This window comes from Eretmochelys imbricata, chromosome 8 (assembly GCF_965152235.1).
Source record: "Eretmochelys imbricata isolate rEreImb1 chromosome 8, rEreImb1.hap1, whole genome shotgun sequence".
Classification (NCBI taxonomy): domain Eukaryota; kingdom Metazoa; phylum Chordata; order Testudines; family Cheloniidae; genus Eretmochelys; species Eretmochelys imbricata.
Window position 1 is genome coordinate 21,104,100 of NC_135579.1, and position 25,961 is coordinate 21,130,060.

The 25,961-nt window shown below is 47.0% G+C and overlaps 1 protein-coding gene across 1 annotated transcript in view; it reads right to left on the reverse strand.

The window, feature by feature from the left end:
- The window catches only part of SH3PXD2B (SH3 and PX domains 2B), a 119,818-nt gene extending 94,088 nt beyond the window's left edge, over window positions 1–25,730 (reverse strand). Inside the window, exons 1-2 of the mRNA XM_077825029.1 lie at window positions 25,642–25,730; window positions 5,042–5,122 (exon numbers count right to left, since the gene is read on the reverse strand). Coding sequence (XP_077681155.1) covers window positions 5,042–5,122; window positions 25,642–25,713 — 153 coding nt within the window. The 5' untranslated portion in view covers window positions 25,714–25,730. The remainder of the gene's footprint in view (window positions 1–5,041; window positions 5,123–25,641) is intronic.
- Between the last annotated feature and the right edge of the window lie 231 nt (window positions 25,731–25,961).

A 25,961-nucleotide genomic window follows, 5' to 3' on the forward strand; every position in this document is an offset into this window, starting at 1 on the left:
GTCAGGGATGCTATTGCATGTTCTGGATTTCCCAAGCCTCTGACTGCCAGAATCTGGGAGTGGATGATAGGGGATGGATCACTTGATGATTACCTGTTCTGTTCATTTCCTCTGAAGTACCTGGCGTTGGCCACTTTGGAACAGGGCCAGATTACGATTATGAGGGGCCTAAGGCTAATGGGAGGGAAGGTCCCAAGTATGAATTACATATTGTAAAAAAAAAATTATGAAGTCATCAAACATTTCTATACTGTGACAAAGTTCCTCCTCTGCCTTGGTGGGTCCTGAGCTTATTGGCAGATTTGCTCGCCTCAGAGGTCCACGGCATCCCTCAGTTTGGCCACTTTCGTGGCTCAAATCTGCCGTTCACTCAGTTAACCTCATCACTGTCCAGCATGGGGAAAAGGAAGAACAATCATCCCCGCAATCTCTGCTGATCCACCTAGTGGATCGGGGAACAGGCCAGAGACCTTCCCCTTTGGTGGAACCCACAATCCAGGTCAACTCCTCCAGTATCAAGTAGGGAGTTGGGGGGGGGGGGAAATGGAGGAACCCAGGCCTGCCCTCTACTACGGGTGCCAGCCCAGGGCCCTGTGGAGTGCAGCTGTCTACAGTGGCCCCTGTAACAGCTGCGTGACAGCTACAACTCCCTGGGCTACTTCCCCATGGCCTCCTCCCAACACCTTCTTTATCCTCACCACAGGACCTTCCTCCTGATGTTTGATAATGCTTGTACTTCTCAGTCTTCCCGTAGTATGCCTTCTCACTCTCAGCTTCTTGTGCCTCTTGCTCCCAGCTCCTTGAACACACGCCACAAACTGAAGTGAGTTCCTTTTTAAACCCAGGACCCTGATTAGCCTGCCTTAATTGATTCTAGCAGCTTCTTGATTGGCTGCAGGTGTTCTAATCAGCCTGTCTGCCTTAATTGTTTCCAGAAAGTTCCTGATTGTTCTGGAAGCTTCCCCATTACCTTACCCAGGGAAATGGGCCCTACTTAACCTGGGGCTAGTATATCTGCCTTCTGTCACTCTTCTGTAGACATCTGGCCTGACCCTGTCATAATACATACATATTATTTATGTAAAATTAACAAGTTTATTCTACTCTCATGACACTCCATTCTTCAAACAGATACTGATGCTATGCGGTCCTTCTCTTAGGCCTCCTTCCTCCTAGATAGTGGAATACTCATCTGTATGTGGATGAACACTGCAACATTCCCCATCCTGCTCACCTCTGTCAACCTCGTGCTTCTACCCTCAGCTCTCCACATGGCACAGTGCAAAGCCAAGCCCTGCAGGTGTTTTTCCCAAGCTAGGGTATGTGGTGTAGAGTCCATATCTCACTCTAACTGCAGTCTTGGAGGCAGCCAGCTTTTATTGTGTAAAATCCACTGAAGTAGAGGAAGTAGTAGTGGGAAAATTACATTGAGCGGCATTGTATTTTAGGCTGTCTTGCTCTGAAAGCTGCCTCCCAGTTTTGCACTGGCTGAGAAAAATGAGTTACTGTTTTCAAACTGAACCCAAACATTATTTGTGGGATGATACCCAGTTTGTGTAGTTAATCATCAATGATTCACCACATCAGGCCATTCTGTCACCAAGCTCTTCCACAATTAGAATAATAGAATAGAATCATAGGACTGGAAGGGACTTCGAGAGGTCATCTAGGCTGGTCCCCTGCACTCATGGCAGGGCTAAGTATTATCTATTCTAGAATGTGTGATCAGCAGCTCTGACATGGGGTTTTTTTAAGCATGTGTTCTGTGTGCACCAGCCCCCTACAGTTTGCATTTGTTTGTTTTAAGCTTTCTGTAAGAAAAAGGTAACAGCTAGAAATGACACAGATCTTCAGACGGTTGCCCAGTCATAATATTTAGCACTTCTGTATACGTTAGCTCTTCAAAATCACTGTACAAACATTAAACAAACTTAATCTAAAGCCTTTCAGCTTTTGAGTGACTAGGACTTGAAAAAACAGAGCTATTCCCTGTTGAGTTCTCTGCCCCCAGTGAAAAAAAAGACTTCATTGAAAATCAGCATCTTAAAAGAACCATTAAGGTTCTTTCAAAAGAACAGTCCAACCAAGGCTGCTGCAGTGACACCCTTGTTACATCAGGTCTGGTGTTTAAGGCTGGTGTAGAATGAAGGGAGAGCTTCCTGTTTCGTTTGCATGGGTAAATCAAGCAGACCTTGCTTATTTTTTTCCCTTAAGTGCTCAGAGTTTAGGGGAGGACAGTGAATGAGATTCTGCTTATATCAAGTGTGAAAAAGCAGAAGCACAAAATCTATTCTTGTGCAATAATCTGTTCCCCCTGAAGTTGATAAGGCTACACGGGTGTAACTATCAGCAGGAACTGGCCTGTGTTCTCATTCCCTTCTCGAATCACTCACATTCCATGCTCACCCAACATTTTCCACTTGGGAAAGAAGTTAGTTTGAGCTGGGGCAGAAAATGAGGACTAACTTTAGGTTTATTTAGCTTTAAGGTTTTTGGAATAAAACTCAAAATAAATCAAATGTGAGGTACTTTTATGATGGATTGAACTGTTAGAGAACCAGCAAATGGACAGAACGTACATTTAGCCTATTCATTCAGTCTTTCTATCACAGCCTGCTGAGAAGTGGATTTAAAATCCTTGAGGGAGAGGGGATGGAGAAACCTATAACATTGTGTGTTGAGCTTCCTCCAGTGCTTTTGCAACCCCTTAAAAGCACAAATGTGTTGGCCTGAGGAACTAGGCTGAGCATAAGGAAAGAACTTGGTTGCCAGTGCATCCCAGTACAGAAAAATACACCAAATTAAAAAACTGGATTTCTTTGATTTTTAGTACAGTTCAATACAGTATTGAACACAGTGCATCATAAATCTGAAGCCCCTCGATGGAAGATACTGTAAAAGTTAGAGTACTGGTATCATGGGATGGGATGTTTTGTTTTTCCTACAAATGTGTGGGAATTCGTTCCTTATACATGGGAGGGGCAATAGCTCTGGCTGGAGCAGGATAAAATGTGCGCAGCTTCTGTGCAAGCTTCTCACCCTACCACTCTGGTACTGCCTCTTCCCACCGCCACCCCCTTGCCCTGCCCTCCCCACACACAGGCACTCACCAGTTGTCCAGAAATGGGATTCAGTACGCATAGAAGCTGACAGGCACTAGGACCCAGGAGGCAGCATCCTGGAGCTGCATGCCAGCCTGAGCCAAGGATGGGGACAGAGGGAGCTTCTTCCCTCCCTGACAGCTAAGCAGAGCTCCAGAAAAATCGGGGGTGGGGGTCCTGGGTAGGGAGACAATGCCTGCTCATACTACACCCACGGCTGGCACTGGCTCCCGTGTTAACCTGATTTTTAGTGTCCGGTCACCAGTGTTAACTGGATACCCTGCAGTGTGTTCCTGCAGCACGGGGAGATGCAGACAGGAGGGACTGGTAGCAGCAGGCTGCCGGCTGAGCTCCTTCCAAGCCAGAGGGGGCTGCTTTGCCTTTCCTGCTGGCAGGAGCACTCCAGCAAGGCTGCATGAGCAAGCTTGCTCCCCGTCATCCGGTCCCGGCCACGCCCCCTGCCTGACCAGTAGGGCCTAAAAATAGGAGGGCCTAAGGCTAGCCTAATTAGCCTACTGGTTAATCCGGCCTTGCTTCAGAAGACAGGATACTGGGACAGTCGGACAACTTGTCTGACCCAGTATGGCTGTTCTTATCTCAACCCTCTTCCACTTCCAAAGGAGGCTCTCAACACTTTCACATGGTTTATTATACTGTATATATAAATAAAATAAAAATCAAAACAGAAGTTATAACAAAACAAAAAAAACCCTGCCACTTGAGAATCATTTTCTTGCTCCAAGTTCAGACTAAGCCTATTTCCAATGCTGATTGAGCTAGCGTGCTAAAAATAGCAGTGTAGCTGTGGCAACAGGGGCGACAGGACAGACGGACGACCGGCCCCGAGTACAATCCTGTCTGAAAGTCTAGGTATGTACTCAGTGTTACAAATAGCTGTGTAGCTGTGGCAGCATGGATAATGGGACGGGTTAGTTGCCCTGTCGCTCATGCTGCCTAAGCTACGCTGCTATTTGTAAAGCACTAAATCAGAGCTAGTGCAGGTATGTCTACCCAAGCTGGAAATCACACCTTCCAGTTCGAATGCAAACACATTGGAGCCGGTCTATAATCTCTGTTAATTCAGTCACATCCCCAAAAACCTCCATTTAGGATATGGTAACTATTTCTACGAGAAGACATTGCATCAGTCAAAAAAAACAGACAGGGACCTCGTAGTTCAAGTCACAAGAAGACAGCCACAGATTATGAAGAATGGTGTTTAGCATCCACAGTTGGCCAATGAAGGACGTAAAGGCAGTAGAGAAGGCAAAGACACGAGCATTCCGTTCATCCAGTGTGAACGTTCACCCTGAACAGGGCTGGAACTAATTGCTGTCTCAATGCAGAGTCCGGAAAAGGCTCTGAGAAGCAACCTTAGTCTTCAGAATGTTCTCCCTTTAGGATTGGATTCCTGATAAATTTCAGCAAGTGACCTTAACTCTCCCCAAATAGCAACAAGAGGCCAGAGAGGGCAAATTGCAGTTTAGACACTGAAAGAATGGTATCCCCAAACTGAACAACATTAGATAGACTTCTGGTAGGTAACAGCTATCATCTCTGTACATCAGACATCTAATGAGGGAAGCAGTAGAAAGACAATATTCGTACATGCAGAAGCTACAGGGCACCTGTCATAAAATTAGGAGTGTCTCCCTAACCCTCTGTCTGTTTCTTAGCCACTTTCATGAACTGACAAAACTGTGTATAAGCAACTCTGCACAGTTCAGCTACAAGAGAGTCTAGCCAATGGCTTGGTTTTCAAGGTTGTGTAAATATTACATTAAAAAAAAAAAACACAAGACACATATCAGACTCCTAAATTAAAACATTACAAATCTTTGTATAATGCAAAAAAGGAATACAAAAATGCAGAATAAGCAATATGTCCTTGTATGGGAACCTCAAAACCAAAAAAACACAAGGGATGGCAAGATTCTTACCTGCAGGTCAAAGAACTTGCTGTACCGTCGATAAATGACTTCTGTGGAACCATTGGACCAGGTGACTTTGATTATATACACCTGTGGGGAACAGAGAAGGAGATTAGAGAAGAGTGACATCAATAGAACAATCTGCACCATTCCTACAATATTGGAAGTTAGGGCAGTTTCCAGAGTCCCACTGGTAGATCCCAACGCAGTAAAGCAACTCTATTAATAAAGGACTTAAGCACACACTTTAGTCCCACTGAAGTCAAAAGTTAGGCATGAGCTTCAAGTCCTTTCCTGCAATGGAGCTTAATGAATAATTTATCCAAAAAGACATCACACAGAACAAAATGTTCAGTTCATAATTGTGACCCAGATGGTTTAGTAGCAGCATACAATGGGCATTAGTGACTGAAAAGATTTCAAGAGTTCTGTAAGATCACATAAACATCAAACACAAAATAAAACAAAGTCACACCACCACCAGACAGATCAACAGTTAGTAGCTATACCATCACCCCAAGCATCCCAACCATGGTCAGAAGGATATGTCTACACCCACCTCCCTAGGCTTTGGAGCCTGAGCTCCAGCTCCAGCCACAGCTTCAAAGTGCTGTTTACACAGTGATTTTTAGTGCACTAGCCCAAGCCTCACTAGCCCAAGTCTCCTGATCTGTAAGCTTGCTCCCATGGGTTCCAAAATTATATTAAGAAATATTCTTAGTGCACTAGATGGTTACTCCTGAGGGCATTCTGTGCCAAAAAAATAAAAATTCTGCACACAATATTTTAAAATTCTGCAAAATACTGTAAATTTTATTTGTCAAATAAATGTGGAGGCTCAAGCACAGCACTGGGGAGCATAGGCCACTGGCTGCACAGAGGTGGGAGATCACTGTGCAGCTCCCCCAGCACCGGGCACAGACTCGGCGGTGAGGCTGCACCCAACCCTGACACAGCGCAAGGACCCGGCCTGCCCCAGAAACACCCGAGGGCCCTGCCCCTCTGTGTGGGCAGGCAGGCTCAGCAAGGCAGGATCCAAGTGTGGAGGGGCTTAATGTGGAAGGTTTCTGTGTGGGGCAATCTGTGTGTGGGCAGCTCAGTGGGGGATACATATGCACAGGGGCTTGTTGGGGGGTTCTGGGTGCAACAGTAACGGGACTCTGCAAGAGGTTCCAGGTGAAGATGGCTGGGGCTGAGAGATTGGGGGGGGAGGGAGAGTCTGGATGTGGGGGGGGGGGGGGAGGGACTGGGTGTGGCGGGCTCAGTGGGGCTCCAGATGTACCTGGTTGGGGCTCAGTAGGGTGGGGCTCCAGGTGCAGGGAGAGTGGGGCTCATTGGTGGGGGGTGAGGCTTGGCAGGAGGGTCTGGGTATGAGGGGGTCTGGTTGCATGGGGGTTGGGCAGCTCCCTGTACAGGAATCCCTCTCCCTGCAGCTGAGGAGCAATGGGTGCAGGAAGTGGGGCAGGGGAAGAGAGCTTGCAGAGCTTTCTGCAGCCAGGAGAGAAATCTGGGGGTGGGTCTGACCCAGCCCTGGATGCCGTGCAAGGGAAAAGGAAGTCCTGTCCTCCCCAGACCAGCCGGGACTAGCAGCTGAGCCCAGCGCAGGGTAGGAGCCACCAGCTGGGTCTTCCCCAATCTTGCCTCCTGCCCCACAGTGATTTACCTCTCTGGCGGCTGCCCTGGGCACCCAAAACATACTCCTGGGGAGGGTCGCATGACCACTCTTGTGGCCTCCCTTTGCTTCCCCATCAGAAAGCCATTTCTCTGCAGGGAAGCAAATAAATCTGTGGGGGGACATAAATTCTGTGAATGTGCACTGGTACAGAATACGTGGCACAGCACAGAGTTGTAGCCTGTTGAGTTCTTATGATCCCAGCAAGTTCAGAGAGCGCTCTGCATTTCCTCTAATGGCTCTGAATGCCTTGAGGTTGGTTTACTTTTAACTTGTTTTAGGTCAGTTATCTTCCTGTTCTATAAAGCAATCTGTAATTAATTCCTATAATTGTAGGTTATTCAAAGTGCTGGTGATGAACCACGGGTTTTTTAATTGGTAATGAATTCAAAAATAAGCAATTGTGATTCATCTGCTGTGGCTGAAGGCAGACAAATAATAGAATTAGATGATTATTTGTTATTTAGTACTTTATATATTTCACACAAAATACAAGATGATCCTTGGGCTCCTGACAAAGTGCCAGCGTAGCTCTTGCTATTGCAAAGTTTGAATACCGTGGCCAAAAGCAAGATCACTTTTCCCTCCCCAACCCCCTTCAACATATGCTCACATTATGCTGCCAGAAATTCAAAAGCCCACCCAACAAAAGATGAGGACAACTTTTGGAAGACCAAGGTTAACAGAAGCGATAAAACTTTAGATGATGCTTTGGCAAGAACATGGCTCAAGTATAACTGAATTAAAATATAATCCATTACATTTTTAAATTTTTCACCACAGAGCCATCCATTTCTCCAGAATGCAATCTGACCAGCATCTAGTGTCACTACTGGAACCTGAAGCTAAGACCAGGGGAAAGAGAAACACCTAACTATTTTGTCCATCACATATGCTTGGGTGTCCGGATACTATGGCATCCAATCTAGGAATAAAATTCATCCAGCATCTCAGACTGGATTATCAATGTAAGACTAGCTAAAGCCAAGAGATCATAAAGGGGATCGAGAAGAGCTGAGTATTCTTAAGGGTGATGTCTTCAAATCAAGATTAAAGGAGATGCCACGTGAGGAATCATCTTCCTGTTCTCTGGATATGGGACTTCACTCCAGCACATTTTTTAAGAAAAGACACAGATGATCATCCCAAAATTTAACCTACTTCTCCTTCCCGCCTCACTTTATACACTGTAATGAATTGGGTAGAGTGTTATGGGCACCACTTCTGGTGATACCACAAAGCGCCGAGTGGCCCTAGAATGCAGCATCTGTGACAGCGATAAAAGTCTTAATAACAGGTTTCAGAGTAACAGCCGTGTTAGTCTGTATTTGCAAAAAGAAAAGGAGTCCTTGTGGCACCTTAGAGACTAACCAATTTATTTGAGCATGAGCTTTCGTGAGCTACAGCCCACTTCATCAGATGCATACCGTGGAAACTGCAGCAGACTTTATATATACCTAAAAAGTCTTAATGGATACAAATTGGTCAACTTAGGTTTACAAAGCCTAGGTAAAAAGAAAAGGAGTACTTGTGGCACCTTAGAGACTAACCAATTTATTTGAGCATGAGCTTTCGTGAGCTACAGCTCACTTCAATCAGATGAAGTGAGCTGTAGCTCACGAAAGCTCATGCTCAAATAAATTGGTTAGTCTCTAAGGTGCCACAAGTACTCCTTTTCTTTTTGCGAATACAGACTAACACGGCTGTTACTCTAAAGCCTAGGTAATCCTTTGTGCAGGTCTCTCCCCACAACCAAGGAAAAGAGTGCTTCCCCCATACAACTCTCAGTTCCAGCCCACCAGCCACCAGAGAGCACCTTTCACTGGTCAGTGCCAGCCAACTTGAACAAAATCAGAACACAGCATACATCTTTCTAGCCAGTAAAGCGTTAAGCCTCCTTCAGGGCACTTCCAAGCTGCTCTTAGCTTCCCACCAGGGTCTGCAAGGCAGCCAGTATGACATCATTTAGGTTGGCGGCTCTGCTAATATCCCAGCTCACATCCATTCCATAGCATTTCACAGGGTTATATCACTGCTGGCTGCCTGCCTGGAGAAAGCCTGCCAGTGGGGCAGGAAGAAAAGCCAATTTTTCCTCCATTGTTTATTCCTAGCCTGCCTTTATTTTGGCGTCAACAGTTTATTACACTGGGATGTTAATCAGCTTGTGCAAAGCGATTTACTAGAGCCCAAGTGAATTTAAAACTCAGAGGGGAGATAAGCCAAGAGGTTTGGTTGGGTGAGGGCGCTGATGGCTTTGCAATCAAGAGGGTAGGAATATTTTTCCTCTACTCCCCACTTCACTCATTTCGTTTAGGTGCTAGTCTTACTGGAATACCTGTATAACTGGTTTACACATTCCATTTAACAGCAGGACAGTCCTACATGGCACCCCCTGCCCCCAGCTCAACCAACAATCTGCAGAAAAAGCAAATTCTAAATATCTGTGGAAAACGCTGTTTCATCAGCTTCCCAGCAGGGAGATGGCTTTAGAGCTCTTCCCTTGTGAACATTCCCCCCTTCATGCCAGGGGTCCCATGTTGCTGACAAATGCATGTTACTCTCTTCAGAACCCACCTTATACCCCTCCCGTGGGCTATGCTCAGCATCTATATATACTAGCCCCTGCTGGCCCAGAGGACAAGAAAACCAGACCAGCTGTCCCTTATGGTAATGGGGCCACTAAGGACCAGACTTTCAAAAGATATTTAGGCACCTAATAGGATTTGCAAAACTCCAATTGAAATGAATGTCAGTTCAGAATCTACCCTGCTTAAGCACTTCTGAAAAATCCCACCAAGTGTCAAAATACCTTTGAAAAATATCTCACTCGAAAACCCACAGTTTAGGGCAAAACGGTGTTGGTGTGGCACCTCCCACCAGTGTACATCATCCAACTGAAAGAGCTTTCTGTAATGGGAGGTGGCTGGTGCTGGACAGAGGGTGCAAGTTCTGGGTCCACAGAATTCAGTGGCCCAGCTCCTGTAAGGAGAAGCCTGAGTGGATTCAATCTCATCCACAGTGAAGCCACCCTAAGCCCAGTCCGAACAGCACCATGTGAGGAACAGAGGTGAGGGAAGCGGACAACTCAACTCAGTGGAAAAATGTTCAGTGGGACAGCCCTGCCCTGGCTCGTTGGTGTTCGGAGGTGGACAGAATTACTTAATAGATCTTCTCCAGACACAATTTCTATGATCCTATGGAAACAGGATACCAAAACTAGCATTACCCCTTTTCCAATGGAACAGAGGCTCCTCAAGGAGCGGTCCTACTGGCACTCCAACCAGCTCTCCCCTATTTCTCTGCACCCACCCAAAGTGCTCCATCCCAGAGTGACAAGCACAGCTGAGCTAAGCAGCAGAGAGGAGGGGGGAAAGTCAAAGCTCATTTCCAACTTGCTCATTTCCTAGAGGGGTGGGGAGACAAGAGCAAACAGCGAAGAAGCCAGAAGGGGGCTGCAACACCATCACGTGCAATGGCCAGCAGCCAAGACTAACAGTCCCAGTGGTCTAAATATTTACAGGCCTTCCCAGGCCAACAGCAGGGTGTGCACGGGAGAGAGAAACTAGCTGATGCTGTGAAACCTAGGAACTGACAGTTCCTCTTTCTTAGAAAAGGATTCCTTATTCTTCCTCACTCCCAACCCAGTATCGCTAGAAAGTGCCAGCACCACTCTCCCATCCAGGCTGCTGTATACATCAGCTGTGTTAAACGTCAATTAAGTTTGATGCTCAGGCACAAAAATCTAGGGTTGGCATAAGCAAGCAGGACTTTGAGAGTTGTGCCCTCTGACTCCACAGCTTAATTGGACCCCAAGACCTATAAGAGAGCAAAGGATCTTCTAGGCCGTGCTCCTGAGATCTGTAAAAACAGAACTCCTGGCAGGGACCTTGCCCTGACGAGGAACAGATGGTGTGGGTGCACAGCATCATGCCCACCTCACACACCATATATGAATAAAGAGAAGAGACCTCTAGGCTCAAGATGGTTCATGGCCTCAGATCCATTCTAAAGTAGAGGCAGCATGGACTGTCTTTTCAGATATACTACCCATACCAAAGACAGGGGAGTAGGTCTTCCCTCCAGCTCCATGTTGATTTTGCTGGGCTGTGAAGGGTTCAGAAGTTACAAATCGAGCCTTACAGAACAAAGCTCAGCTACAGCCTTGCCTAACTAATCAGACCTTCCACTTGCTCATTCCTTTGTGTGCTGAACGCTAAATAATCCTTTACACAAAATGGAGCAAGAGAAACATGAGATTCTGGTCCCTCTGACAATCACACCTGTGACTTGGCTCCCCCAAACCTCCCACTGAGCACAGAGTTAGGGGTACCAACTTCTTAAAAGTTAGTGAACAAGACTGGTGAGAGGCAGGCAGTATTTCCAGCTAACAGACATTTCTGCATATATCAAGCCTACTCCAACTGATCAAAGAAGCGAGAGATGGACAAAGACCTATTAGGTCATCTTGTGCATCCTATTGACCAGTGCAGGATTGTTCCCTACAGAGGCTCTCTCATATGACCTCCTGCATATCACACACAATCCCTTCCACCCCTCTGTATTCCTCCAGGTGGAGCTCAAAATGAGAACCTGCCAGTGGAAAGTGGGACCAAAAAAAAAATAAAGAAGAGAACTGCCTAAAATGACAAGTTGCTAGAGAGATGCAAAGGGCATTTGGCCAACCATAACAGAGCTGTCAATGAAAGCTGCCAGTCAATTATCATGTTAGAAATGACTCTGGCAACTGGAGGGGAAACATGCTGGCAAGTTACAGTGAATCAAATGCCTTCCTCCAACCCAGAGGGAGATCCATTCCCCACCCCCACGGGAGCATACAGCAAGGATGAGGAAAACCTTAGCTAGGTCTGCTGGCAATGGTATCCACCAGAAGTAGCATCACATATATAACTGAGAACTTCATCAGCTGACTCCAAATGCCACAGAATCATCAGAAAAGCAGAAAGGATGGAACTATGAAAATCCCAAAGGAAAACATCAGAAGCAGCCAAGCAATCCCAAAGTCCAGCACATCTCTGAGAATGGGGGGTTTAGCATTTGACCAGGAATTCAGTTCAAATTTTGTCTCTTCATGGCATGTTCAGCCCAGATTCCCAGCCCACCCCCCAGCCCCACGCTCAAAGAAATTAAATGTCCAGGGAGCATTGTCTGAAACTGGGATTATTATTTTAGAGAGACAGCTGGAGCTGGATCTTTGCATCGCCAGAAACTACACATTTGATAATTAATATTCCTTGAACTCCTGAAGTGGTTGAAGACCATAAAGCACTTTACAAACATTAAGTCTCACATTTTGCCTGAGGCACCCTTCCCCAATTTATAAACAGAGGCAGGCAGTTTAAGTGACTTGCTTAAGGTCATTCAATGAGTCAGTGACTGAATGAAAAAATAGAGCCAAGGAATCTTGATTCCCAAGTCCCTCCTCAAAACACCAAGCCACTCATTCACTGGGGTCACTACGTATTATATTTGACTCTAGGAGTCTCTGCTGGTGTCCTCACCTAAGCCTGAAAAGGGGATATAAAGCACATACATCACGTATCAGGCTTTATCCCTCAAGCATTGAGCCAAAAGACAGAAGTCACAATAGAACATACAGCACCAGTAACAAGAATTCTTCCTTAGAGGTACCTTTCTTAGACAGTGCCCAAGAGTCAGGTAGCTACAGACATGGCTCCCTACAGGATTCAGGTTGAGTCCTGCTTTCCATAAAGCCCACATCCCCAACTTGTAAAACTCACCTGTGCCACGGTGGGCCAAAACATAGCCTCGGGGTAGCTGCATCTTAGGAAGTTCTAGTGTTCCTAAACTCATACTACAAGTCTCAGAGGGGAACAGGACCAGCCCACTTGGATGGAGTCTTCACTATGTCCCTATATAGAAATGCAGGATTAAGATCTGCTCTATGCATGCTGGGTGTGATCATCTGGCTCATGTCAAGATGCTGACGAGTTAACTAGGTGTCCCTCATCTATGCTCCCATTTGGGCACAATCCTTGGTTTCTTCAGAGAGAGGCAAAGATACTTCACCTATTATTAGAGCCACACGCAGTTACTAATGGAGAAGACACTTGTTGAGAATGACCCAGCAGAAATATGCAATCTACTCCATCTCTTATACTGTGCCCATCACTGAGATATCCCAGTGTCCAAGTGACTAGCACTCTACACCAATGACCTGCAGCTGCATCTATAGGAGACAGTGTTCACTACCTCATGTGTGCATCCCAGAGTAATCCCATCAGCACCAGAAACCAGAGATCACTTGGCCCTGAGCACCACACACGGTACCAGAATAACCTTACATCTCGCCTCACACCCCCAAACTCCTACAGCCAGATCCAAATGCAAAGCACTGTATTTCCTCCCTCATCTGTTAGAGAGGTTTAGGGCATATCTTCACTGCATTGTTAGCGGATGGTAGAACTCGAGTTTTGTCCCTAACCTGACTCCCATCCACACACAAACAATCTCTAGTTGAAGCTAGCTGGCCCATGGGGTTTGAAGCTGGGGTGGTGTGGAGCTGGAGCAAGTAATGCAGTAGGGACGCTGCAGCTTGAGTTACAACTCATCAGCTGCTAATCCAATCACCAAGTAGCTCCAATGTAGTTTCTCCAGTGTGGTTGCTCTCACAGTAGCTAGCTGGAGAGGAGTAACTTAAGTGCACTAACTTAAGCTACCCGTTGCGGTAAAGAAAAGCCCTTAGTAGAGGTTTCTTGTGACTATTTCCTTCCTCCCCCGTCAAGACTCTTACAATGTAGTGCTTCCATACTGTAATGAACAAACTGGACAGTGTGTAAGTAGGCTTTTGCCCTTTACTGCACAGAACCAGTGCTGCTCAGCTGTGAGTCATAGTCCTTATGCTGCTAATGGAGATTCTTCCTGAGTTCAAGTGGTAGGGGCCTGTGTGTTTCAAGCAGGGAGAAGAATGTTCTCTCCCTGCAGCTGCTGTGAAGTTCTGAGTGGCCATGCTCTGTACTGCGAGGCACACTGTGAAGTCATAGGTGGCCGCAGATTTGTCACAGTATTGTAGTACTGGCCGCCAAATGTAGAATCCCTCCAAATTGATCCCATGCCACTCAAGAGGCATAGTAATCATTTACATCAGAAAACAGGAAAATGTTGTTGACACCTGGGATATAATTTCCTGGGTTGGGCTCCTAGGAAGTTTGGTGCTGCTGACCCTTCACTGGTAAGGGTGTCAGTCCACAGACACTCAGCACGGTTGCTAACACAAAGCCAGATATAACAACCTCCATCAGAGAGAAGCTGTCTGCAGAGTGATTTCAAATGGGTTTGAGCCTGTGTGGTCCTATGTCCAGAGAGACACTATGTACAATAAACCTCTCTGTAGATTTTTCCACAATCTCTTTCTCCAGCAGATGGAAAAGGGATCAGTCCCTCCACCTCACCCCCACCCCAAACACCAGGGAGACAATGCTACTCTTATCTCTGGGAATGTTGACTTGTTCTGCACTCCTAGAAAGCAGTGGGGAGAAATAATCCAAAGGGGCAGGGGAACCAAACCAGCTGAGAGAACTGACCAAAACAGAGCAGGGGTTAATAGAAAAGATGAAGGAGGAGGAAAATTATAAAAGGAAAAGAAAGAGACGGGAGGTGACTGGAAACAAAGAAAATTCTTGGCTGTGTGCTGCTTGCTTTTGGCCCCTGTCCACTGGTCTCCGAGCCCTTTTCCACAGCAGGAGTGCAGGGCTGTGGAGGGGAAAGTGGAGATCTCTCTAGCTTTCATGCTGCAGGACAGTTGAGAAGCCCATCAGATGCCTCTCTGGGCCAGTGTCAGGCCAGGAGAGGGGAGACAATCTGACAGCTCCATTTACTGGCATGCTTGGCTGGCTTTGAAAGTTTTGCTATTCCCTTGCGCCTGCACAGCCTGTTTCACGAGCCAAGCAAGCGAGAAGCACAGACGTTCTGGTTCAGTCGGCAAAGACAGCACCGGTGGGGAGCGGGGGAAAGAGAGGAATACTTTCCAGCAACAACTGCAGGGCATCTTGATCCTCCACGTTCATGTTTAATTTAGACAGATAGAGATAGAAACAGCAGCATTAATGCTGCAGGATAGTGGAGTAGGGAGAAGTCAGGAGACCATGGGATGAAGATGGGCACAGTAAGAAGCAGGAGGAGACAGTGAGATGAGGATGGATAGAGTAGTACCCCAGCATGCCAACAAGAGAAAGCAATCTAATTGCCCACTTGCCCTGGAGTCTGCTGGACTATACATATCAAACACTTTTAATTGCTTGGATTCACCCCTGTTCCAACTCCCAAGGGGTGCCAGATCTCCACATTTTGCTACTTTATAAATCAGATGGGGCGAGGCATTATCTGAGTGAAAGGAAAAGGAACAGCTGGTCTGAAAAGCATATGCACCCGTACTGAGATCAGAGACCCCGCTTCCTGGGCTTCCCTCACCCTTTAGGCAAAGATTCCTTGGTCCCAAGACACATGCACCCGGAAGGTCAAACTTTGCTACGAGTCACACGGAAGGTCAAACATATGGGTTCTCTTGTTTCCCCATTTCCCAGTGCTACATGGAACAGACGAAAGAGAGCTCCCCTCTCAAAAGAAAGACTGTGCAGGACCCTTGATTCAAAGATCTAATGTCCTTATCTCTTTCAAAGAATTTTGTAACTGCAATTTAACATGAAAGCTACTGACTACTTCTGTTTTTAGACCCAAGCACAGAGCTTTCCCATTAACTTCCAAAGGATAGGTCTCTGAGCTGGCTTGCTAAAAATAGCAATGTGACAGTGACAGCTCAAGCAGCAGCACAAACTAGCCACCCAAGTACAGATACCTGGGGAACTAACCCAGTGCTGCTGCGGTTACATGGCTATATTTAGCGAGCTAGCTTAATCAAAGCTAGCCCAGGTATTCCTACATGTGCTGCAATTAAACCTCCTGATTGCAGCGTATACATACCCTATGTAACCACAGGCAGAATTTGGTCCTTTACAGTTTTGTTGTGCTAGGGTATTTTAGGTAGTCAGTGTTAAGATATACAGACAGAGAAACAAAACTAGTGGTACTTTGCATTTCTATGGTGTTTTTCAGGACCCAAAAATGCTTCACAAACATTAATTAAGCCCCAGTCCCTAGGGGGAAAGCAGATAAGGACATGGAGAGATCACTGTAGTGGGACATAGCAGCTATTTAACACCACACAACAGACTAGGACAGAGAGTAAAGACGGGTCCAAACCCCCGTGAACTTTGGGGGAAGCCGGTGCTCCAATGGTTTCAAATGTTTTGCCTTGAGACCACGACTAACAGGAAAAGAGCAGCATCACAGCCTATTGAAAAGAAATGTCACATTTTGCAATGACGCCACAGCTGAAGGCAACACAGGAAGTTGCTAAGGGACCTTCTAGGAAGTTGTGATGGAAAGGACCTTTGAGCCACCCCTTGCCCTTTACCAGGATCAGCCTGCCTGCCAGCAGTAACCCCTTGAGTGAAGAAGTTTTCCTAACATGGAGGATCGAACCCTCTGCTTTCCCAGTTTTTATTCTATAATGAAAATCCTAGTTTTCTGTGTGACCCCTGGATGGATTCCTTACCAATAAGTCATTGTTCAACCACATATTTCCCCAGACTAAGCATACCCACCTCCTTAAATCTTTCCTCATAGGACATTCCAGCCATACCCCAAGTAAATGTGGTCATTCTCTCGAGGATTGTAGGACTTCCAATGCCCTTTTAAAGCTACGCAGCCAATATGGTTCAAAAATAATCCAACTATACATGGTGACTATGGATGCTATCCAACTGACTAAGTTTGAACCACAAACTCTTTATTTCAAAGCTCAAGGGGCACAAAGTCTCCAGGCTGCCACTTCAGTTTCTGCAGGTGGCATCTTCTGTTCAGAACATTTGAGCAACTGATAAGTTATTGTGGTCCTTTAGATCAGCAGTCCCTTGGTTCAAGGAAGTCACTTCTTCTTTAATGATTCTAGATCTGGTTTCAGATTAGCGTTATGCACATTTTATTTGGCAAATGAAGCTACTAGTAGCTGGTTCACTGTATATGACAGAAGCTCTATGACTGCCTTGCAGAAAAGATACCTTCTAAGCTTTAAAGAGTCTGGGCTTTAGACCCAAACATAATTTACCTTAAAAATCATTTTTAGGTCAACATGGGGAAAACTCCTATGAATTGTAAACATCAAGGGCCAGACTTTCAGGCAAATTTGTGCATGTGTTTTGCATGCCAATCCAGTACTTTTTTAAAGTACCTGGGTAACTATATATGCAAATCAGGTAGTTACAGACATCTGCATGGGCATTTACCCAGCTTGCAGCAATACTCAAGGTAACTTTGTGTGCACGCGTGCACACACACACAGAGTGCATATGTAATTTGCAACAATACACCTAATCCGGACACTAGTTTTGTGGGATTCTTCCCATGCACACACAACCCAAAATATCATTATGCTACAGTGAAATCTAAGAAAAACAAAAAAACCCCTCACCATTTCTGTAGAATACACAGAGTTTTGTTTTGTGCTCTGCAACAGCAGTTTACTATTTAAAAACTATAACCTGAGAGGAGTTCTAACAGAATTAAGGAGAATGGGATTGTACAAATGAAAGAAGCAATGAGGTGATGACATAAATTATTCACCAATATCACAAAACATGTTAACTGCAGCTGCCTTAAAATGAAAATCTCTCTGTTTGCTTAACAGATGAAAACTAGATTTGGCAGGGAAAGTTTACTTTTAGGCTTCTAGGAGGGTATTACAAACAATGGAACTATAAAAAGAAACTGGGCAATATCCTTTAAAGGAAAATTTAGTCTATTTCAACTAGCAAACTACAGATTAAAAAAAAAAAAAACCATTCATTTATCAGAACCCAAGACTTGGCAGAGCAGAGCAGAATGACAATCTGCCATTCTGCTGCTTGTAACGATTATTTTTAAACTGTGCTCTTGGACTTTGCCTCTTACGATTTGCAATGTAGCCTTAGGACACACTCACTGGCAATATCCCACAATGGCAGAGTCCTGAAACAGAGCTGGAGTCTCTTACAACACTGTTGGAATGGAAGGGTCACTGCAGGGTTACTTACTGTCCCACTGCATGAATGAAATGGTGTCACTTAGAATTTGGGCTAGAGAGCTGTAAAGTCCAGGCAATCCAGCCTGAGAAGTGAGACCAGCCCCTTCATCTTGGAGAAAAGTTAACCTCAAGAATCTCTGCAAAATGATCATTTTTTTGCTACTTCCCCTCCATTTCCAGACAAAGTATGAAGAATGTTCAGCAAACTGAATGGTCTGATTATATATCAACACATAGGGATGTCTGGCTAAGGATACGTCTATACTACCCGACAGGATCGGCGGGCAGTGATTGATCCAGCGGGGGTTGATTTATCGTGTCTAGTCTAGACGCAATAAATCGACCCCCAAGTGCTCTCCCGTGGACTCCTGTACTCCACCACCGCCGAGAGGCGCAGGCGGAGTCAACGGGGGAGCAGCAGCAGTCGACTCACCACAGTGAAGATACCGCGGTGAGTAGGTCTAAGTACGTCGACTTCAGCTCCATTATTCACGTAGCTGAAGTTGCATAACTTAGATCGATCCCCCCACCCACCCAGTGAGGGCCAGGCCAAAGAGAAGTTGCCATGCCAGCATCACAATACTGTTTTACAGCTGGCAAAGCAAGTTCAGGGCTCACATCCATGGAGCAGGAAGTAAGGCTATGTCTACACTACAGCCTATGTTGGCATAACTTATGTCAAAAAACCACTCCCCCGAGCAACGTAAGTTACACCAACCTGTGCACAGCGGTCTGTCAGCGGAAGAGCTTCTCCTGCCGACATAACCACCTCTGAGCGGCAGCAGCTTCATTTTGCCAATGGAAGAGCGCTCTCCCATCAGCAAAGAGTGTCTTCACCAGACATGCTGCAGCAACACGACTGTAACGGTACAGCTGTGCCACTATAGTGTTGTACATATAGACAGGGCCTTACGATTCCAACATTCCTCCCGTTCCCCATAGCCTATCTGCTAGTGGGAACAGGGCTAGTTTGATAGAAGTGGGAGACCTATGTGCTGTGAGGAATCCCCAGCTCAGTAACACTGAAGAAGAGAGTCTTCCAGGATACCAGGGTTTACCACAGTGAGGGGAGCAGGAAAGAGGAAGGCACCTCCCACAATTGGCTCTTGGGCCAAATCTTACTAGGCTTGCTCACAAGTGGGCCCATCAAGGAGCACAACACTTCACACATGTGTAATGCAAGCAGGATTGGACCTCTTCAGTTTTACCCATTGACTGAGCCCTTTTGAGTGCAGCTGGGCTCATTCTGAATCATCTGCACTGCCCAGGTGCTTTCAGGCCTTGTCCAGACTAGGATTTAAAGGTGTGACGTCCACAAACATTAGCTAGCATGTCTGAACAGACTAATTAAAGGCCATGTCCACACATATGCTCAACTGGCAGAGTTAAAGTCTAGTGAAGTTCCTAGATTTTAGCATGTGTTAAAGCCTACACTAAACTATTCAAAAATGTTAGGCTAAAAAGTGTGATGTCAGCTATCCTATCCTCAGCCACTTGGGAAGGAGGTTAAGAAGTGCCTGATATCACTCAACAATGATCTTTCCAACCCTGTGATGGCCTCTGAAGTGACTCATGAATGTTCCTCCTTAGCCAGAAAGGCAGCAGCCAGATGGGACGTGGGGTCAGGAGGGATTAGAAGTGGATGGAAATATAAAGGCTCCGTAAGGGATGTTGAGACCTTCTCCCTGGAAACTATTGTGTGTGTCACTTCTAACAGCAGAAGGAGGGTTGCAAAATTTCCAGGAGAGAGAGAACAGCTCTAGCATATATGGTTAAGACAGCGGCAGAGGGATGCATAACACACACACACACAGTTGGCGCATATGCCAGCAGAGCTGCATGGTATTATTTCACTCCCACTGATAAGACACCACAGACTCACTCTTCAAAAAGGGAGACACCTTCAAAACAGAAGGCACCGTATTTCTGCCAAATGGGAAACGGAGCTGAGGACATAGAAGCTTTTGTCTCTGGCTGCACAGCATTGCACCTTCTACTGTGCTCAGATACCATGGTGATGGACACCGCATAGGAACCTGAAGAAGATAGGGATTTCCAGACCTCAAAAGCTGGGGAGTAAGACCAGCTGAGTCCTCTCTTGACCCAACTTTATTGGGGGAAACTAATATCCCCAGTTTCTCAGAGTGGTCTGTGTGCAGGTAATACAATTGACCCTTTGTCCAAGCTAAGGAAAGTCTTTGATCTAAGTGGGGATATAAATGTCATGGGTCATTTACAGGTCAGGTCACGGTGCTGGGAATGGGGGGAAAGAGTTCCTCCACACTCATATATGATGCTAAGTGGCTGCCCTTAGGGGACGGAAAAGAGCAGGTTTATGCTCAGAAACGAGATGCTTGGACGCTAAGGTTTAGGATGTACATTTTGTGGCTGGCTCTGATTTGCCAGCAGATACAGTCAAAAGCAAGATGACTCAGCTGCGTTCAAAACCTATTTTTTCCAGCAAAGGAGGAGGGGATGATTCTATATAATTAACTGGCTTGGTGAATCTGCCTGGTTCCTACTGATCTCTTCAGATGGAGACAGCACTCTTCTCATTTACTCCAGCACCAACACAGCTCTGTGAGGCTCTGCTTTCCGGAAGCTTCTAGACACTTCCTAGGCACTGATCCAGCTTTGAGCCTCCTTGGCTTGCCCTGTTTCTTAACTCCATCCGAGGAGAACTATTGTGGAGGAATAAGACAGGATGTTGAGACTTGGGGGGTTCAAAGAGGGGAACCTCCCAGGAAGCAATGAGTGGATGAGCAGCACACAGTCAATCACCAGTGACCAGTTAAAGAACACACCTTCCATCCACATTCTCCTCACAAGCCAGAAAGTTTCAGGGCAGGATGTTCCACCACATTAAGGGTTTTATCCTCCAAACTGCACATGTTGAGTAGTGATGGGAATTGTCCATACCACAAAGCCAACCAGAATCCCACTAAAATGTCCCCATCTCCATTCCCACCCCCAAGAATTCACGAAAGATTTTTCTCTGCTAGAAGACAGTGAATGTTACCAATGCTCCTGATTCCATCTGATCCCCTGGGACTGTCTCTTTGTGGAGGTATACAGCAGGCAGCAAAATGACCTCTCTGGCTGATTAAAGAACAGAATGGATGAGTTCCAGAAGGACCCCTGTCCAGTACTCCTTGGTTGGAAGGACTGGTGGCAATCACACAAGAAGCCTGGAGGGGAAACAGGGACTCAAAGACCTGGAGAATTCCCAACCCCACGTAAAGAGGCCTAGAAGAATGAGGAATTAGACACTCTTGCAGGTATCCTCCACACACCTACAGAAACTGAGAACAGTTCAATAGTTACCTAGTCTCCCAGTACAAAATACAGAAACCGTAGGAAGCTAAGTTGCCTCACATATACATTTTCCAGGAACGATAATGCATCATCTAAGTAAGATGAGCAAGCATCGTCAACACAAAGTAGAGGGGGAAAGAGTTGTGAGTTTGGGGGCTGGAGGAGGAAAAGCAAAGCAAGGTTTGTGTCTGCATCCTTGGGGGCAGGGGAAGAAAGCTTGGATCTGCTTAGTTATTGCTATGTTACCAGACTTCTGGTTTTCCCTTGCTATTTGCTCACTGCCACATGGTAGCTTCGCTAGCAAACTGTAGGCAAGAGTAACCCAGAGAGGTACCTTTTAAAAAGGTATCAGAGGGGTAGCCGTGTTAGTCTGGATCTGTAAAAGCAGCAAAGAGTCCTGTGGCACCTTATAGACCAGGGGTCAGCAACCTATGGCACGTGTGCCAAAGACGGCACGCGAGCCGATTTTTAATGGCACGCTGCTGCCTGCCGGGTCCCGGCAGCCGGGACCCCGGCAGGCAGCAGCGTGCCATTAAAAATCCTGCCTGCCCCAGCCCGCTCTTCTCTGCGCCCCCACGGGTGCAGGGTGAAGAAGGTTGGTTCTGCCAGTTGCTGCTGCAGAGCAGGCAAGGTCCCCCTACCCCCCCCCCCCTCCCCCAGCGGGCTGGGTTCCTGCAACTCCTCCGCTCCCTCCCTGCCACCGATTAGCTGATGGCCAATGCGAGGGAGGGGGAGAAGTGGAGAAGAGGTGGGGATGGGGTCTTGGGGAAGGGGAGTGGAATCAGGGCATATCCCCTCCAGCCCCCTGCCATGAGCCGCTCTGGGTAGGGGGCTGGGAGCAACCCCACAACCCTAGCCCTAACCCCTGCACCTCCTCACACACACCCAGCCCTCTATCCTGACCCCTGAACCCCCCCACAACCCTAGCCCTGACTCCAGCTCCCCACACCCTGACTCTTGCATCCTCCACATTCCCACGCCTACCCTGAGCACCAAACGGGAGCTCCTGCACCCTCCCCCGCCGCACCTTCACCCCTTGCACCAAATGGGAGCTGCCCAGGTAGCACTCCACACCCAAACCTCCTGCCCCAACCCTGAGCCCCCTCCCTCATTTTAGCTCCTGGCCAGACCCTAAACCCCAACCTGCTCCTTCACCCCCAGCCCTGTGCTCAGTGCACTCCCACCCTCAGCTCAGTGCTGAGAGAGAGAGAGAGGAAGAGAATGGGCTAGAACCAGGGAGAAGGCAGGTACCCACTTTATGTGAGCAGGGCCAGGATCCCAGACCAGCAGTGGGCTGAGCGGGGCCAGCAGCCGGGACCCTGGTTGGCAGAAGCCAGCAGACAGAACCCCAGACCAGCAGCGGGCTGAGTGTCAGCGGGCTGAGCCACTCAGCCCACTGCCGGTCTGGGGTCCCAGCCACTAGCCCCGCTCAGCCCACTGACGGTCTGGGGTTCTGCCTGCCGGCTCCTTGCCGGCTGGGGCCTGCGGCCGGGACCCCGCTCAGCCCGCTGCCGGCCTAGCGGAACGGAACCCCAGGCTGGCAGCGGGCTGAGCGGGCCGGCGGCATAAGATCAGCATTTTAACTTAATTTTAAATGAAGCTTCTTAAACATTTTGAAAACACTGGTTTACTCTACATACGACAGTTTAGTTATATACTATATAGACTTACAGAGAGAGACCCCTTCTAAAAAACGTTAAAATGTATTATTGGCCCGCAAAACCTTAAATTAAGGTGAATAAATGAAGACTCGGCACACCACTTCTGACTGGTTGCCGACCCCTGTTATAGACTAACAGACATATTGGACTCTTTGCCATTTTTAAAAGGTAGCATTTCTTCTAAGAACTCCAGGGTGTCACAGCTCAGTCATTATTAAAATGCACATTAGTGGAAGGAGAGTGTCACTCAAATTCCTAACGTCATAGCCTAGACCATACAGGAGGTGCCTTATGTGGTGCAGAATTAACAGTGTGTGCGTCAGTGGACTGTCCCATGTTACGGTTATGCCAAGGGGAGAAGCCAGCTTTAAATTTTATTAGTTATATTTCAGGGCTTTTTCATAAAGTGTCCACTAGGTACTGGGAGGTCCCTTGATCTGTAGTTTATAGAACATGGGCAGCTCACAGTGAATCCAGGACAGAACCCTCTAGCTTCACTTCACAGTCACACGTGGGCGGAGACAGGCAGTACAAACAGGTTTAACTGAGCTCCTTGATTGCTATCTAGAAAACAGGTCTGTCCCAGTTTCAAAATAGGCTGGGGCACAGCAACTCAGAACTCTGCAACTGGTGGATTTTAAAGGCCATGTTACCAGCACCAGTCCATCTACCCACTAGAAAACAATGTACTAATGGCACTTTCTGGGGTTCTATTACACCAAACCTGTCAGGTACCTTTCCAGCATTATCATCCTTTCACTATGAGAGGAACTGGGTTGCAAATCACAAACACTGGGAGTGCAAGTTCCCAACATTAACCATAGCTTTGTCTGCTAGGGGCGTGCCTGGGGTTCTATTATACACTGTGCACTGCGTAGATTTCCCACACTACACTGGACTAAATCCAGCAGCATCTCAGCTCCAGAAGTGGTTAAGGCCAGATACATTAGAGGAAGATGAAAAGTCTCTTCCACACCAATAATATATCACGTTGGGGAATTTATTCCCAATCATTAGTTAAGCGCAGACATATACAACACTGTACAAGACACAAAGACAGAGATGATCCCTGTCCCCAAAGAGCTCCCAGTTTAGCAGGAATATACTGAAAATCGGCACTGGAGCAACTCCCTGACTGATATTATCAACTGGGCATTATGCATGGAAGAAACAAACAGGCCATGCAGACTGTAGGACTCATGGCTATTAGAAGTGGAACAAACCCCCACATTCTATAAGTACAACAAAATGGCTCCCCAAAAGCAGTTAATATCTGCACCCTGCCAAATCCGGCACTGCAGACTTCCATTTCACAACCCACAAGGAGCCAGAAAACCACCGTTCTGTCTGCACCTCTGCTCCCACGTTATCCTACAGTCCTCATCACTCCTTGTTCTTCTCCTCGCTTTCTTGTGTGCTGCCCCTCACACTTGCAACAGCCACCAGCTTCCTGCACGCCACCTGCCTCTCTCTTTTTCTAGCCTTCTCAGTTAGACTTCTTCAGCCACTACATCCCCTGTGCATTATTAGCCATTGGCCTGGACACCCTACCGGGGCTGGATTACAACCTCCTTGGGCAAAGGGCTTATTTTGACATGGTCTGTAAAGCATTATGCACATTTGCTGAGCTAAATAAATAGCAACAACAGGCCTTTGCCACTAGGTAGGTGGAATATCAGAGAGGAGAGAGCAAGAGGTCCATTCATAGACATATCTTGCTTCAATGGTAATGACATAAGGCAGGAGTCAGACTGCAAGTGCTCCCAATAGGCTTGCTCTCCCAGGCAGAACCTGACAGCTCGGTGTTGCTGTGAGCCGGTCATGATACATCAAGACTAGGATTCAAACAGCCAGCAACGTACGCACTGGGTATGGGACGTGTGAATACGAAAAGACTCCCTGCCTTTGCCCTTCTCAGGCTATAGAAATCCAACATGCATTTTTTAATGTTAGCTTCATATATGCACAGAGCAGTACAGTGCTGCCTCCTGTGTAAAGCAGGACAATTTAGGCCAGAGCCGAGATAGCAGAATTGTCTGAACAGCCATCACTTTCCTTTAAGGGAATCACAAAATCCGCTTGCTAGCCAGGGAGGCAGCTGCTCTCTGGACTTTGCTCCAGCAACTATAATCTAAAACAAACTTTTAAAAAATGACTACTACAATTCTGTACCAAGAATCTCTGCCTCCCACGCTGGGTCAGTGCTTCGGGAACCAAGGAGTCAAACTTCTCCAGAGAGGAGGTCCCTGTGGTGAGCAATATGTAACCCTTCCCCTCCCAACCAAAGAAGGTCCAAAGGGAATACTGGCCCTACAACTAGTACTGTGTGAAAGACACACAGTGCCCTGCCTTTGTTTAGTTAAGACAACACAAATGGAGCGCAGCGGGGGACCCTCATGCGCTCCACCAGCCCAGGAGATAGAAAAGAGTTTATTCTTCAGTAGGGAGCTGCTAGGTGACTAACTAGTAATACTAAGAAATTGTAAATGCAACTAACAAAATATTGCAATTGCAATGAATTCCCTGTTAAGTTAACATGGAGGAAGAGGGTGGTTAATTACACACAGTAAAACTTGAAAAAGCTACCCGGATCCTAAGAAGATCCCCTTTGCTAGAGAAGCTATCACTATAACCAGCATTTTCTTTCAGGACTTTACCGAGTCCCACAAGGAAAGGGTTGGCAGGCTCCCAGCCCAGCAGCACCAGGGAGGGCTAGTTTTGGTCTATTTGGAAATAGTTACAGAAAGTCAGAAACCTTAAAGTGCTCCCACGCCTTTCCCAAAGGTCCTGGGGATGGTTTTGGGACCGGGTGCTCCATCCCCAGATCAGGGGGGCGGGACTGGGGGGAGGGTTAGACACTCACATAGTGTTTGTTGGGGGTTCGCCTTTTCTGCACGTCCAGCACCTTCACCTCCAAGATGCTCCTCCTGGGCATGGCTCTGTCCTTTGCAATCTGGCCCCCAAAAGCAAAGGGAAGTGTACAAATAATCCTCCGGGCTACAAAGAAAAGAGGGGGAAGAGCAAGAGACCGGGGCTTGGTGCAGCACAGCTCCCGCCACACATACAGCTTCCAGGCCTTGGACTAGGGAGCAAGCATAGAGAGGAAGGAGGGGTGAAAAAGAAATATCCTACTCCACGATCAGAGAGACGCTCAGCTGGGATAGCGATAGCAAAGCCTCTGCC